At 34.9% G+C, this 13,617-nt stretch overlaps 2 protein-coding genes across 2 annotated transcripts in view; one reads left to right on the top strand and one right to left on the bottom strand.

Moving 5' to 3' along the window:
- Positions 1-589: 589 nt before the first annotated feature.
- On the bottom strand, positions 590-3,093 carry LOC108765665 (uncharacterized). Its single transcript, XM_018514485.1, has 7 exons — positions 2,736-3,093; positions 2,474-2,600; positions 2,306-2,410; positions 1,749-2,043; positions 1,471-1,662; positions 966-1,111; positions 590-895 (listed from the first exon to the last, which is right to left on the bottom strand). The coding sequence occupies exons 1-7, from the start codon at positions 2,992-2,994 to the stop codon at positions 757-759; spliced, it is 1,263 nt and encodes a 420-aa protein (XP_018369987.1). The 5' UTR covers positions 2,995-3,093; the 3' UTR covers positions 590-756.
- Positions 3,094-6,215: 3,122 nt separating this feature from the next.
- LOC108765658 (uncharacterized) overlaps positions 6,216-13,617 on the top strand; it is a 38,798-nt gene continuing 31,396 nt past the window's right edge. The window contains 1 exon segment of the mRNA XM_018514471.1: positions 6,216-6,287. The gene's annotated coding sequence lies outside the window, so the exon portion shown is untranslated.

The following is a 13,617-nucleotide window of genomic DNA, read 5'->3' on the forward strand; positions in this document are numbered from 1 at the left end:
TAGATTACCTTTAATCTCGGTTTAATTTACTCTCTTCATTATTTTTTTCTGATTTTTAGAAATAGAAAAAATGAAAAGTAGGTAACAAAAATAAAAGTTAATCTGCATTGATAGAAACGAGTAGTCAGGATTTATAGTCAATTCAAGATTTATAGTCATTAATTCTTATATTTAAGACTATCTTATGTACAATCTTAAGATATCATGAACCAATCAGAGAGCTGTATTAGTATTTTATTAAGACGATTTTAAAATAAGAATGGATTATGAATATTGTCTTAAGAATTAAAAAAGAATAAAGAATAAATTAAGCCAAGATCATAAAAATAATTTACATTAAAATAGGCAAGAATCACTGAAGAAAATCTTTAATATATGATGTATAGTTCGTTGTTTTAATCTTTTTTTTTTGATACATTAAATATAATTCTATTAATTAATAATTTTATTCGTATTAATTATGCCTGTTTTTATCAATGTAGGTAAATTTTAATCTCGGTTCAACTTACTCTTCATCTTTTTTTAATTCTTCGAAGAGTTAATTAAACCAAGATTAAAATTAAACTACATTGATCGGAACTGGGGCATTAATAAAATAGTTAAATTAATCGGAAATTAATTTGATCGAAGTCGCTTCAGATTCTTAAACTGCTATACTATATGATTATATAACAGATTTTATTTTTTGGGTGCGTGCATTCTCCTTTATCAAACAGTTGGATGAGTGATAATAAAATTGTGTGATTACAACAAGTCTTACTTATAAGCTTTCCTTATGTAATTACAAGTAAACACGTCGCAGCTTTCATTTTTCGATGCTACGCCGACAGCGAGCTTGATCAAGTCTTTTACGGATGTGCTCACCGTACTGGTACTAAGTACATTGTTTCGTATTCTGCAAGAATGTAAGTTAATCGATTAAATTTGTATCGCGAAATACTTAGATATTGAGAAAATTTGCATACAGATTGGTAAGATGATATTTCCGATTGTTCAAAATCTCGACGTCTTTTCCGACATCGGACAAGTAATCCTTTTGAATTTCGCAAGTTAACCTGGCGACACACCTTGGAGAGATCACAAGTCTGCTGCTTGAACCCTCTTTTTGTATCTGTCCATAAAAAAAAACAGCACTTCCTCGGTAACAAATTCTTCTTAAAATTAATTGTATAATTTTTCAGAATTTCTATATACACATTTAAAAATTTTTCATAATTTCTATAAATAATTTTATAACTTTTTAGAAAATTTATTACATTTTTTTCTACAGATAGGAACACTTTAGAAATTCTATATCCTTTCTAAGGTTTTTCATTCTATAACTTAAAAAAATTATAAAATCTGAAGTTTAAGATATTTTTTTTAATCTTCACAAATTAAAAATAATAAAAAATTTTTAACAACACATTACAAGAATCATTTTCATCAAGACTTACCAAAATTTTTGCGTGAAGAGAGATTATTACGTACCTTAGCTAAATTTTCCCTCAACATGTACAAAATGTAATCCATTTGGAAGTTGGCTGGCTCTTCCTCCGTGAAAGTCTCTGATCTTTTTCTTCTACCAGACACAAAGCCAATTGGCAGAAGAACAGGGTTTGAAGCTAACGCCGCTGCTGCCCCAATCAATGCAACGCCTGCTAAAGCCTTTAACGCTATTGCCTTAATGAATAAAAATAATTCTTTATTTATTTATTCGATCGTTTCTATTTTTAGGTGAAAAATGTTCATCCTCTCCTAATATACACCTTTTGTGCTTGAATATTTCCTTGTGGCGTGCTTGCATCCGGATAACTCGCATCATTTGGGCCGAATTCGTCACCATCGGCCAATGTTCCCGAAATCCCATAGGTGTTAATCGAACCTCCATGTCCAGTTGGTCTACCATAGCCTCCATAACCACTAACGACGTAGCCGTATCCTCCACCGTTTCCCGAGTTGTATCCTCCATTATTTCCCGAGTTGTATCCTCCATTGTTTCCCGAGCCATATCCCAAAGTGATGGGTCTATTAGCAGTTTCACTTGCTGGACGTGGTCCATACCTTTTGTTTTCATAAAAATTGATGCATAAAATGCGATTATAATGTATAAATGCAATTAACGTTGGAAGTCTTCTTCCTTTTTCACAAATTAAAAAATTTTTTTAAACATTCGTGACCTTTCGCGTACGATTTTTTAATTCAACAAAGAGACGTTTTTCTGTCCCTGTCTCTCCCTCTTTCTTTCAAGTCTTTTTTGAGTTAATACAGAAGGCGATGGAGATTAGCGGGAAATTTATGATCGCGGGAAGTTGGGTAAATTTACCTGTCTCCCAACTGACTTCCTGCGTAGACTCCATTTCCGCTTCCTCCACCGGGCCTATCGTTTCCGATGGAACCTGGGGGCCGACCTTGCGTTTGCCATCCGTATCTGAAAGGAAACTTTGCGTTTCCTAAAATATTTCCATATGTGAAAGATAACTTTTATCATTACCTATCAATGGGTTGACGCTCGCTATATTGGGAAGAATACCGTCCGGCCTCTGAAGGAATCCTGTTGTAATTATAATCCGGTCGTGCCAATTCGCTGGAACTGTATTTAGAGCTACAGCAACTGGAACTTGCAAATAAAAATATTCCGAATAATCCGAGTTGTTGACGAGCTGTCATTAAATTTTTTTTATTGTCACGTTTTAAATTTAAGATTAACGTTTAAGAAGAAAAACTACGATCAAATCGAAAATATATTGACTTATCTCTTTCGAGACTCGAGTCGCGATGTAAAACAGTTCTCGGTTTCTTGTCCGTTTTTTTTGTTTCTTCGTCGTCGATGTTATCCAGAGCAAGCTCCGACAAGTTTTTACCACGAATGGCATTTGCCAAGAATTTGTCTTTCGAATTGGAGAGGTTCTTTGAATTTTCGATCGTCGTCTTATTATCACTTTTTTCCGCTAACGTACAACAAACACCGAAGATGACAGAGAGAATTAGAACGTGCGTCATTGTCGCGAGCATTTCATTTGCTGTCCGAGTTCAGAATGTTCCGGATATCGAGTATCAAGTATACTATACGCGAGTAGTTCCGATGTTGCAAGAAGTCCGACGAGCATTCGTTCTAACACAAAAGTGGCTCTCTAATTTCTCAAGTTTCACCTATTTATATAGTGGTCATGCATGGGATGCTGTCGCGTATTCACCCCTCAGGGACGAATTCAAAACTTTCCTGCGGTAAAATCTACAAAATATAACAAAGCAGAAGTTCTTCTCTCTACGTTTTTCCAATCTCTACATTTTTTAATATTTTTTTTTTAGTAATGGGTTTTACTCGAAAACTTTATAGAAGTCTATTACTTTGGCAGGTTTTATTTATATATTTGTATCCACTGAGAAACCCATTTAGTTGAAGCAAAGCATTTAGTTATTGTAATATTTTATTTGTTTCCGATAAACAATTTTATCAGATGTCAATGTTTATTAGAAATAAGTAAAATGTTACAATAACCAAATGGTTGGTCCAACTAAATTATTTTATTGCATCAACCAAGAATTTGTTTGCCCATATCCGAACAAGAAATTAATTGATTCAACTAAATGGATTTTTCAGTGTACGTACGTATTATATACACTACTTATTTATTTCATATTTAAGTTAAAAAAAAACAACATTATTTTTATAGATAACTACTATTTATAATAAACGGACGTTATGCAATAAATAATAATAATAATAGTAGTAAAGCTTCATATTTAATGAACTTTAATGAGTACTATATAAAAATAGGTAATAATATAAAAGTGTCTGCGAATAGATTACAATAATTATAAATATTTATTACAGCAATTAGAAACAAAATGAAATAATGAGGTATTTATTCTGACTAACAATTTGATAATTTCTACTCTTATTCTTGCTGCATAACATAAGTGATTGCAGAACATGTAATTTTTACATAAAATAATACCATAATGGCTGCGTCCCTGAAGTCACAAAGTGTGACCAAACGTCAAGTAGTAGAGGAGCGAAAATAAAAGTGTCGCGAATGAGTCAACAATTGTCACGCCAACACATTAATTAAGATTTCCCATCGTTATTGTTTTCATCATTTGCGCTTGCGAAATTCGACAGATTCGTGAGACGGGATTACACCATCTACCTCGCGCCTCGAGTTATAACACCTTACGCTTCGTTTTGATCCTTTAAGAAACCCATTCAATTCAGTCAACTTTCTCTCTTATAATGAATACCCAATTAATTTTATTTTTGCGGAAATATATTATAAAATTCGAATAATTCTTCTTCCGTTTTTTTTTACTTTCCCTTTATATTCGCTACGGTTCTTGCCCTTTCCGCATCACGAAAGTCTACTTCTCTTTCTGTCGGTGAAAATTTAATATGTAATCTCAATTTCTTTTAATCTCTGATATACTTTGCGACAGAACGAGAGAAAATTGAGACGATCTGTACGACGAGAAATCTGGTCCACGAGAAACAAATTTGAGAACAAGTAAATAAAGAACCACTAGATCCGAAATATTTCGTCAGATTGACGATTTTCAATTTCTCTCTGTTTCATTCCTTTAACGAATTTCGCCATTGCGAAATGTGAATAGGACAATCTGTTCCGCCGTGGAAGCCGCTAGTGTGACCAATGACTGAAATTATGCGAATACACCAACAATGTTTTAGTCCTTGTTATACCTTGTACTACGAAATTTGAAACAGTGAAAAAATCCTCGGTTCAGAATGTCGGAGATGTCCTTGTAAAACGACGATAATAGTACAGATTCTATTTGTGTCACCTTTTCAACGTTTATAATTATCGTTACGACGATCGTAGGTAATAGCCAAGTTGATTGCTAATCAATTATCGTTTTATTGGTTAATTCGTTATTTCTTAATTCTGAGAACTAAATAATCCTAAACTGTACAATCCTGAGAAACATTCCAAATTTGAAACAGAAAGAGGGGCGTTTCCTCGACCCTCTACACGCGAGCGTTCGAGCATGACGGAAAAGCGCGTGTACATCGACAATTGTGTCGAGTACGGATATTCGATCAACCGCAGAAAGCGGAACGAGACGCGAGCATTAATTTAAGCGGAACCGACGACCCCCGCGAGGGCCGGCAAGTTACGATGAAAGAGAGAACTCGATTCTATTCCGTGGATGCTGGGGACGGGACATTAGGGGCCTAATTTAAAGAAAAGAGGGGGGTGGCCGCCACTCGTTAGGACGGGGGTATTCCCGAGTGGGAACAGGATGGGACACAGAAAGAGAGAGAGGAACGGGGCCGGGGTGGCCCGGAGAAGATACAGGAGATCGCGGAACGGAGCGAGAGTAATCAATACGCATTCACACGCGGTGTCTCGTGTTCCCTGGTTTCCATGGGAACTGACGCCCACGCATGCGTCGGTCTAGCAATGCTGCTGTATCAACGAGATCGTCTGGAGGTCCGAATCAGTCTCGCGCCAACCATTCCGTGCATGAGAGACCACTGTTGCCGATCAGCAACGGCAATTGGCAAAATCATGAAAGAAATCATATCTCTAAAGCTGGTATTCATAGTCGATTCTTATATTTGAGATTGTCTTAAGTACAGTCTTAAGATGTCATAAGCCAATCAGAGGGCCGTATTAGCATCTTAAGACGATCTTAAAATAAGAACCGACTATGAATACCGGCCTAAGATGATACGATGGTACCAGCGATCTCAAGATATATTTTTATACATCGTAATCCTGCTCCTAAATTGATTTCAATATCTCTCATAATTTCACTAAATGATGAAGCATTTCGCTGACCAAATGTATGTGCTGAGGAAGTAGAATGAATGTAGTACAGACCGGTACACAAGCGCCATGTATAATACGTTAACAGTTACAATAACTTTACATTTATATATAATAATAAAAATGTAATTTTCTGTATTTCCTCCACGAATAGATTGATGGACTCTTCCGCTAAACATGGATATAAAAACGTAGTCTAGAAAGAGCAGGTATTCAACCCTTAACCGCTGTGATATCTACAGCTACTTCAGGAACGATCGGCGTCTCCGGAGTTTGAAGCACGATCAACCAAACCGTGCGGGATTATTCCCCCGACGACGGTCATCCTGGTCTCTCTATCACCGTCATTCGGAGGTTCAGTTGTAGCGTTCATCCGACGGATGTACGTTCAACCAACCTCTCTCCCTTCGTTCCGGCTCGGCCACCCTTCTGACGGTACGTGGAGTCGCTGCGACGAAGGGGAAGAGGGTTGCTCGTTGCGGCGCGCCTGCGTCGAGTCCCCAATGACGACTCGGCTAGGTAGGTGCTCGACCCGGACGCAGTTGGGAGAAAACAAGCGGTAGACTGCCGCCGTTCCCGCGTAACGTGGGCTTTTTCTCGTCGAGTTTCGGCGAATGAGAGAGATCGCGCGGCACGAACGAGAGGGTAACAAGCCGAGATTGTAGCGCGGTTCTCGGTGGTCATGGTGCGAAGGTGAAGGTACGGTGATCGCTCGAGGTGAAACTTGAACGATGGTGATGCGAGGCTCGGGCGTAGCGGATATAATAGCGCGAAAAAAAAACTGACGTTCGATAATATAGCGCGCGTTAAGTTCGTTGAACCTTTCGTGGATCTGCGGGTGTTGCGGTTGATGCGACTCGAGTGTACTTGAGAGCGTGTTGGATCTACGGCCGCCGCTGCAGAGGGTGATGATGCGCTTCAACTAATTACGCGCGAATTCCGTATTCTACGTATCGAATCAGCGTCGATTCTTCATATAAGCGTTGTGTTATTATTGCACCGTGATAGTCGCGAAAAGAACTGTTGTTCTGTGCCCCTTTAATTTCTAAAGACTGTCCTCGATATTTCTGTACATTTGCGTCTATGTGCGTCTTGCGTGTGTCGTGTTGTTTCCGGTGCAGCTGGATGTGGCGCCGAGAAAAATTACGATAGATGCATGTTTGAAATAAAAGAAAAGAGAGTACATTGGTCTTTATATAGTGCACTGTGTTGAGGTTTTTAAATCACCGATTGCATGTGGGTCACGAGTTGCATTCGTTCCAGCTAATGAGATAGAAGGTTCGCCGAGCTAAGAGGTAAGCTTGTTAACTGGCGTTACTAATGGAAAAAGTTATTGTTGATGCAAAAGCGATTCACGTTGGAGTTGAATTAATATATAAAAAAGAAATTTATCAGCGAATTAATTAATCCTGTTAAACATAAAACAAAGCTAATCCGATCAACTTTCTGGTTCTTAATTTTGAAATTAATCTAATAAAAAACTGTAAAATATTACGCAGAATAATTATATTTGTTAGAATTCGAAGAAACTTGCCACAGTTTAAATGCGCTGAGTCTGTGTTACTCTGAACGAAGAAAAGACCTTCGAAAAAATTTATTGGTCGAAGGAAATATACTATAATTAATTTTAATTAATATGATTGATAGCGTTAATTTGTTTTAAATAATTATTTCCTTTGATGTAAAACATGTATTTTTTTTTACCGTTGATTCGAACACTGATTACGTAAAATAAATCCTAGCAGTAAAGAATTTTAATAAAGGCAAAACCATCGTAGACAGTTACAAATTTTTATCAAAGGGATAAAAGTCACGTGGCTATAGTAGGTGTCTGCAATTTATCGTGTCCTTAACCTCGCGGAAAATCAATGTTCTTCATATACCTCTGCAAATTGTATGCTCCAAATTATGATGTTACACAATTTAACTATCTTCATTTACAATATAATAGATAAAATAAATAAGGAATTCTCAAAACAACATAAAGTCCAAAATCGTTTTTAAGATGTCTTATGTCCCAATTTTGGATTTTATGTTGTCCAAGTTCATAATCTCTTTTTCCTTATAGAGAGAAACATAATGCTTTGTTAAAAAAATTTTGTCAGTAGTAAATATAAATAATAAATAGAAAATATAACAAATATATATTTGTTTCATTTTCATATTAATGATTATATCGAAATCATTCCGTAAGAGTTGATTTTTGCAATTTCTGCATAGTCTACGCGTTCGCTACTTGAAATTTAAATAAAGCACTAACTATAGATGAGCGTCCCTTAAGATATGCAGGATTAAAGGATGTTCTTTCCGGCACAAAGGGATCGGTAATGAGTACTACCGCAGTGTTTGCACAAGAATCGCGCTTCTTTTGCCCATGGTCCTTCGTGGGTTGCTTGTAATGCAGGGGCGTTCGCCTTATCAAATTGTTTAAAGGAAAACGCGTTTAATGTAAATGTAAATGGTTTCTAAAATAAGTTCGATAGAGAAATACTGGTAATGGAGTACAATTTATATTACAATTTTAGGAGATACAAATTTGAATAATTAACGAACATAAATTAAATCTTATTTTCTATGATACGCCATATAATTTCTCTCCTTGGATTTTTATATTTTATCTTACAAAGTATTATAAAAAAATTATACTTTTTATATGTTAATCTATAATTTATATAATCCAGTACCCAATATATTCGATATCGATATTATACAAATTTTTTATAATTATAATCGGCTCTGTATTTGTTAAATTTAAATTGTTTAAGTACTGTAGACGAATGTTCTATATTTTCTGATCAAGCGACGCGGTAGCGGCGCGACGCCAAGTATATAAATATATATAACCGGCCATTTGACCGCTTGACGTGTAAACGTCATTGTGTATATATTTATGCCGTTACCATTTTACCGTTTATCATTTGGTAATTCGCGACGCTACCACTAGCTTCTTTATCTGAAATTTTGACATTAACAAACTTTAGATTAAAATTACTCAGAAACTAAAGCTGCAATCAAAAATCTAAAAACACTTTTATTATATAATGTTATCGGTATCTTTCGATTGCGACCAGTCCGAGTAAAATTGGTGCAGCCGATACCGAGATCTGGAGATCGTTTCCCAAAAAGAGACCATTTCAGTTTTTCAAATTTTTTTCAGTCGTACGTGTGATACATACATGCTAAGTTTTTTCTTCACTATAGTCCAGTTGACAATTTTAATTACTTTTAGTCTATCTTGTTTGTCTTGCGTGAAATATTTGGCTAATTATATTTATCCATTTTTGATTAGTTACTTTTAGTTTATTTTATTTATCTTGTGTGAAATACTTGGCTAATTATATTTATCTTATATCCGTTTTTTATTAAGAAGAATGTATTCAACACCTTTTTTTATGCACTAGGAATAAATTTTTTCTTTTTTTAAAAAGGTTTTTATTTCTTGAATAAAAAAATATGATATCGACTATCTGCCAACTTCGTCTCCAAGACATCCGATGTGTAAAGGCTCGACTAGATTTTGATCCCCAACTCTGCCCCCTACTAGCTCCTTAACTTAAATCTCACGAGGGTACGCCATAGGAAAGGGAGCAAGTCGCGCGTCTTCCATGCTGCTGCTATCCGCGTGATTCTCGAATCCGAACTGTTCTCTTTGCAGCTGCGGTGTTGTTCCTCATCAAGGATTATAGGGTATTCTCAATTGTATGATGATGGCGTGGCACACCTCTTGTGACAAGGGACGCATTCCTTCCGTGACAATTCCGTCATTACTTCCAAATATTATTATATATATTTATTATACTTTCAAGTATTGTAGATTGTCGATACTATAAATTTGCAGGGCACTTGGACTTCTGTTGAAACCGTCTAATGTAATTATTTAGGGTAACTCCGGTATATACGCCGCACCTATCAAAAATTTAATTTATTCAGTATTATTTACTGTGTTTATAGTAAACGAACTATATCAGTAAAAACTTTGTAATTCCGGTATATACGCCGCACCTATCAAAAATTTAATTTATCCAGTATTATTTACTGTGTTTATAGTAAACGAACTATATCAGTAAAAACTTTGTATTGTTTACTACTATGGAAAAAATATTAGAAATCCGAAATATTTATTTTTTATATTAAAAAATAAACTTTTTGAAACCCTTACATTTTTGCCGTATATCCCATGGAGATGGGATATATGGCTACTCATAGGGGGAGGAGGTAGGGGTATGGCTCATGACAAATTTACAAATAATGCATATAAATAAGACGTATAATGACACAATAACTTTTTTGTTTTTTGCCGTATATCCCATGGGGGTGGGATATATGGCTACTCATAGGGGGAGGGGGAAGGGGTATGGCTCATGACAAATTTACAAATAATGCATATAAATAAGACGTATAATGACACAATAACATATCAAATGTGTTTAATAAAGTTTTATTAAAGAATAAGAATGGTAAATATGTATATGAAGTAATAAATAATAATTACAATCTTCCTACATATATTACAAGTGTTATGACATGAGGTACATATTTCATATAATGCGTTTATTGTATTTAGTGCACTGAATTCAATCTGTGCACTTTGTATGCTTTGGGCATCCCGTTCGCTAAAAATACCGTATATGCCAAACAGGTGGGATATACAAGACAACAAACTATACAAAGAATATGAAAGCAAACCACTTGTATAGTATATCCCAAACAGGTGGGATATACAAGACAACAAACTATACAAAGAATATGAAAGCAAACCACTTGTATTTTGCTGCACAACATGCTTTATTATTCCACTACACGTATGTATCACGAAATAATCATGAAGTCTTTTACACGCCTTACAGTAATCATTTTATGTAGAGTATAATTTATGATAGCGTTACTTATTATAGATGACAAATCCATTCAACTCACAATAATTTCGTTAATATTAACAGTAAGAAGCTGAAATCATAACACAAAACTAATATAATATAAAGGCATGTAACAGAGTACTTACCCCTACTCCTTCTATTTTTTTTTACTTCTGTGGCGTAAATCCCAGCGCGTATTTGCCGGAGTTATCCTATATCATTATTTACAGATTTTTTTATTTTTTAACGTGTCGTATCTCTGACCTTCATCACGTATTATATGATACATTAAGGCTCAGTTCACTAATGTAAGAATTAAAAAAAGATAAATAGTAAGTTAAATCGAGATTAAAGTTAATCTTATATTAGTAAAACTGGGCTTTAATATATCATTTAATATGCGATGAAGGTCAGATAGCCGCATTTAGAAACAATTCCGGAGTTGATTAAAAACCGTGGCCTTTATACCATTTCTTTCTTCGTTCATATTTAATTACTTCAATCCAAAAATTAACTCAGTTCGTTTTATGTAAATATTAAAGACAAACTTTTTAAAACAATTAATTTCTAATTTGTGAATACAATCATCTCTATTCTGTAAGAGATATTTTTACTCTTTAAATATTTTGAAATAAAATCTCATTTCAAAAAGAGTGTAAATACTGCCACTATTGAAAATATTTGCATTCTTGAAAAAGAGTGGCAGATTTTTACTCTTTTAGAGTGAGATTTATTACAAAGGTATAAAATCTCACTCCTTTTTTGAAAAGATTTCATTCTAAAAGAATAAAATCTCACTTTAAAATCTACCACTCTTATTTAAAAGTACAAATGTTTGAGTACAAAATCGATGAGTATTCGAAACTGAGATTTTGACATTCGAACATCCCGAATGAATTTTTCCGAGGGGAAAAGATCTTCGAGCATTTTGCGTATCGTAAATTTCAAAGTTGAGCCCGTGAAATCGTTGAAAAATTGCTATGGCGCGCGTTTAATCCCGGCTTTTGGGTCGAACGTTCGTACTGAGAGGGTGCAAAGGCCGATACGGCTCGCACCCTGAAATCTGCGGACGGGACATTATCGCTCGGCATTCTCTCTCCCGGAAACCGATGGAATTCATCGATATAGTTCAGATACGTGTGTGCAGCTGTTGTAAAATCCTTACCAGTGATCGCGCGTTTCGCGTATATATTCCATATTTGATGAGATCTTATGACGGGAAATCGGGGAAACTATAGAAAAGAAATAGCGTATCTCACCGATTTATGGAAAAATAATAAATTCGAGGTAAAAATAAATTCGTATGTTTCAATAAAAATTGAAATAACTTCTTATCTTCGTTTATTACGCTTTGATGAAAAAACTTTTGACAATAAGGCCTAGTCCAGAACCTTGCTTTAAGAGACAGTAAGCTGTAAAGCGATAAGAAATTGATCAATCATAGTCGATTATTTTTCTTATATTCGACTGTGATTAATCGATTTTTTAGGACTAAACCTAACAGTTGTAACGATACTAATTAAATTATCTAATATTTGTAAGAATTTGCGTAAATTTGTCTTTCTTTATATATGCATGTAAGCTTTGATTATTCATAAAAAAGGAAAGATTCGCTTTTTTAAAGTAAACCAAGAGTAGGATCATGTTAACAACAACAGTTTGGTCAATTGAAAAAACTCGTTGTAATATATGGGATTTCAAATTTATTCTTTCTCTGTGCATTTTTTCTGAATCTGTAGAATTTTGAATTCTATAGAAAATGATAGCGAATGTTTTTTTCATTTTTCTGTAGAATCGAAGAAAAGTGTATAAAGAAAGAATAAATATTAAATTCCATTTGACAAGATTTTTTAATTGACCATATTGCTGTCATTAACATTATCTTACTCTTTATAAAGTATATTAATTCTTGGTCCTTTCGCTGGTAAGTGGATTCGCTTGAATGATATAATTAATTGCAGAAAGATCGACAATTGTATTGTGGTGTCTATACCTCAAAACGTACTACTTCGCAAGAGATGTATATTTACGTACGCGTGTTCGGGACGCGTGAGGGTGCATTCGTTTACCCGAAACTCGATTTCACAGCTGCCTCGTAATTGAATTTCGAGTGCCGGCGCCGGATATGGGCGTGGGTGGAAACTCATAAGGCCAATGTCGAAGGCCGAGCTCGGCTTCTTCGAGTAATTGGATTTTATAGGTTGGCGCGCGATGGACCGATCGTTAGATATCGAGACACATGCACTTGGGAAAAAGCACAGCACTTTTATTTAATTGATTATTCATTGGAAAATATAAAGTATGTATATATTATGTACATAGAGTAGCATTTTTTTTCTTATGCATGAATGTGCTAAAAATCCCATCGAGATTTCCTTGAAGCTTTCGAGGAGGTTGTTGATAAATCGAGTGAAGAAACTAGGGATGCGAAAATAGATTATCTTGAAACAGATGTGCGAGGTGTGTTACTAATGCAAAAGCGCCAAGGGAATACGAGCTAGCCAATAATGGTCAGTGGCAGTCCCTCGCTTTTAGGGGACCTAAAAATCGCTGCACCTGACGCTAGTTCTCCTCGGAATCCAATCAATATTTTATTTCCTGAAAATTTTGCTGAAAATTGCCATTTATCGCTCCATAAAATCGATGTATCATTGTATAATGTTTATCGATTGGACTTTCCAGACAGCTTTGATTAATCATCTGTCTCAATCGGTAAATATTTAAATTCGCATTATGCATTCTCTACGAAAACTCACATCTCTTAGATTATTAAAAATTGTGTGCGTATTTAGATAATAAAACTTCATATCGGAAAGTCATTTATAATTTTTATAATTAGTCAAACATTGAAGTATATATAATACACTGAGAAAAATGGTCTGGTTGGATTAAATAGTAATTCTGGTAGAAAATGGACGAATCAGAATTTTCTGGTTATGTCTATTAGAATTCTAGTTGAGATAACTAGAATTCTGATTAATATAATTATTCTG

The sequence above is a fragment of the Trachymyrmex cornetzi genome, unplaced genomic scaffold (genome assembly GCF_001594075.2).
Source record: "Trachymyrmex cornetzi isolate Tcor2-1 unplaced genomic scaffold, Tcor1.1 scaffold509, whole genome shotgun sequence".
In the NCBI taxonomy this organism is placed as follows: Eukaryota; Metazoa; Arthropoda; class Insecta; order Hymenoptera; family Formicidae; genus Trachymyrmex; species Trachymyrmex cornetzi.

Excerpts from the sequence above, each read along its gene's own strand:
- LOC108765665 (XM_018514485.1), bottom strand. The coding sequence starts at position 2,994 with ATGCTCGCGACAATGACGCACGTTCTAATTCTCTCTGTCATCTTCGGT. Across the intron at positions 2,044-2,305 it reads GGAAGTCAGTTGGGAGACAG|GTATGGACCACGTCCAGCAA; the intron begins GTAAATTTACCC and ends TGAAAACAAAAG. Across the intron at positions 1,663-1,748 it reads GAAATATTCAAGCACAAAAG|GCAATAGCGTTAAAGGCTTT; the intron begins GTGTATATTAGG and ends TTATTCATTAAG.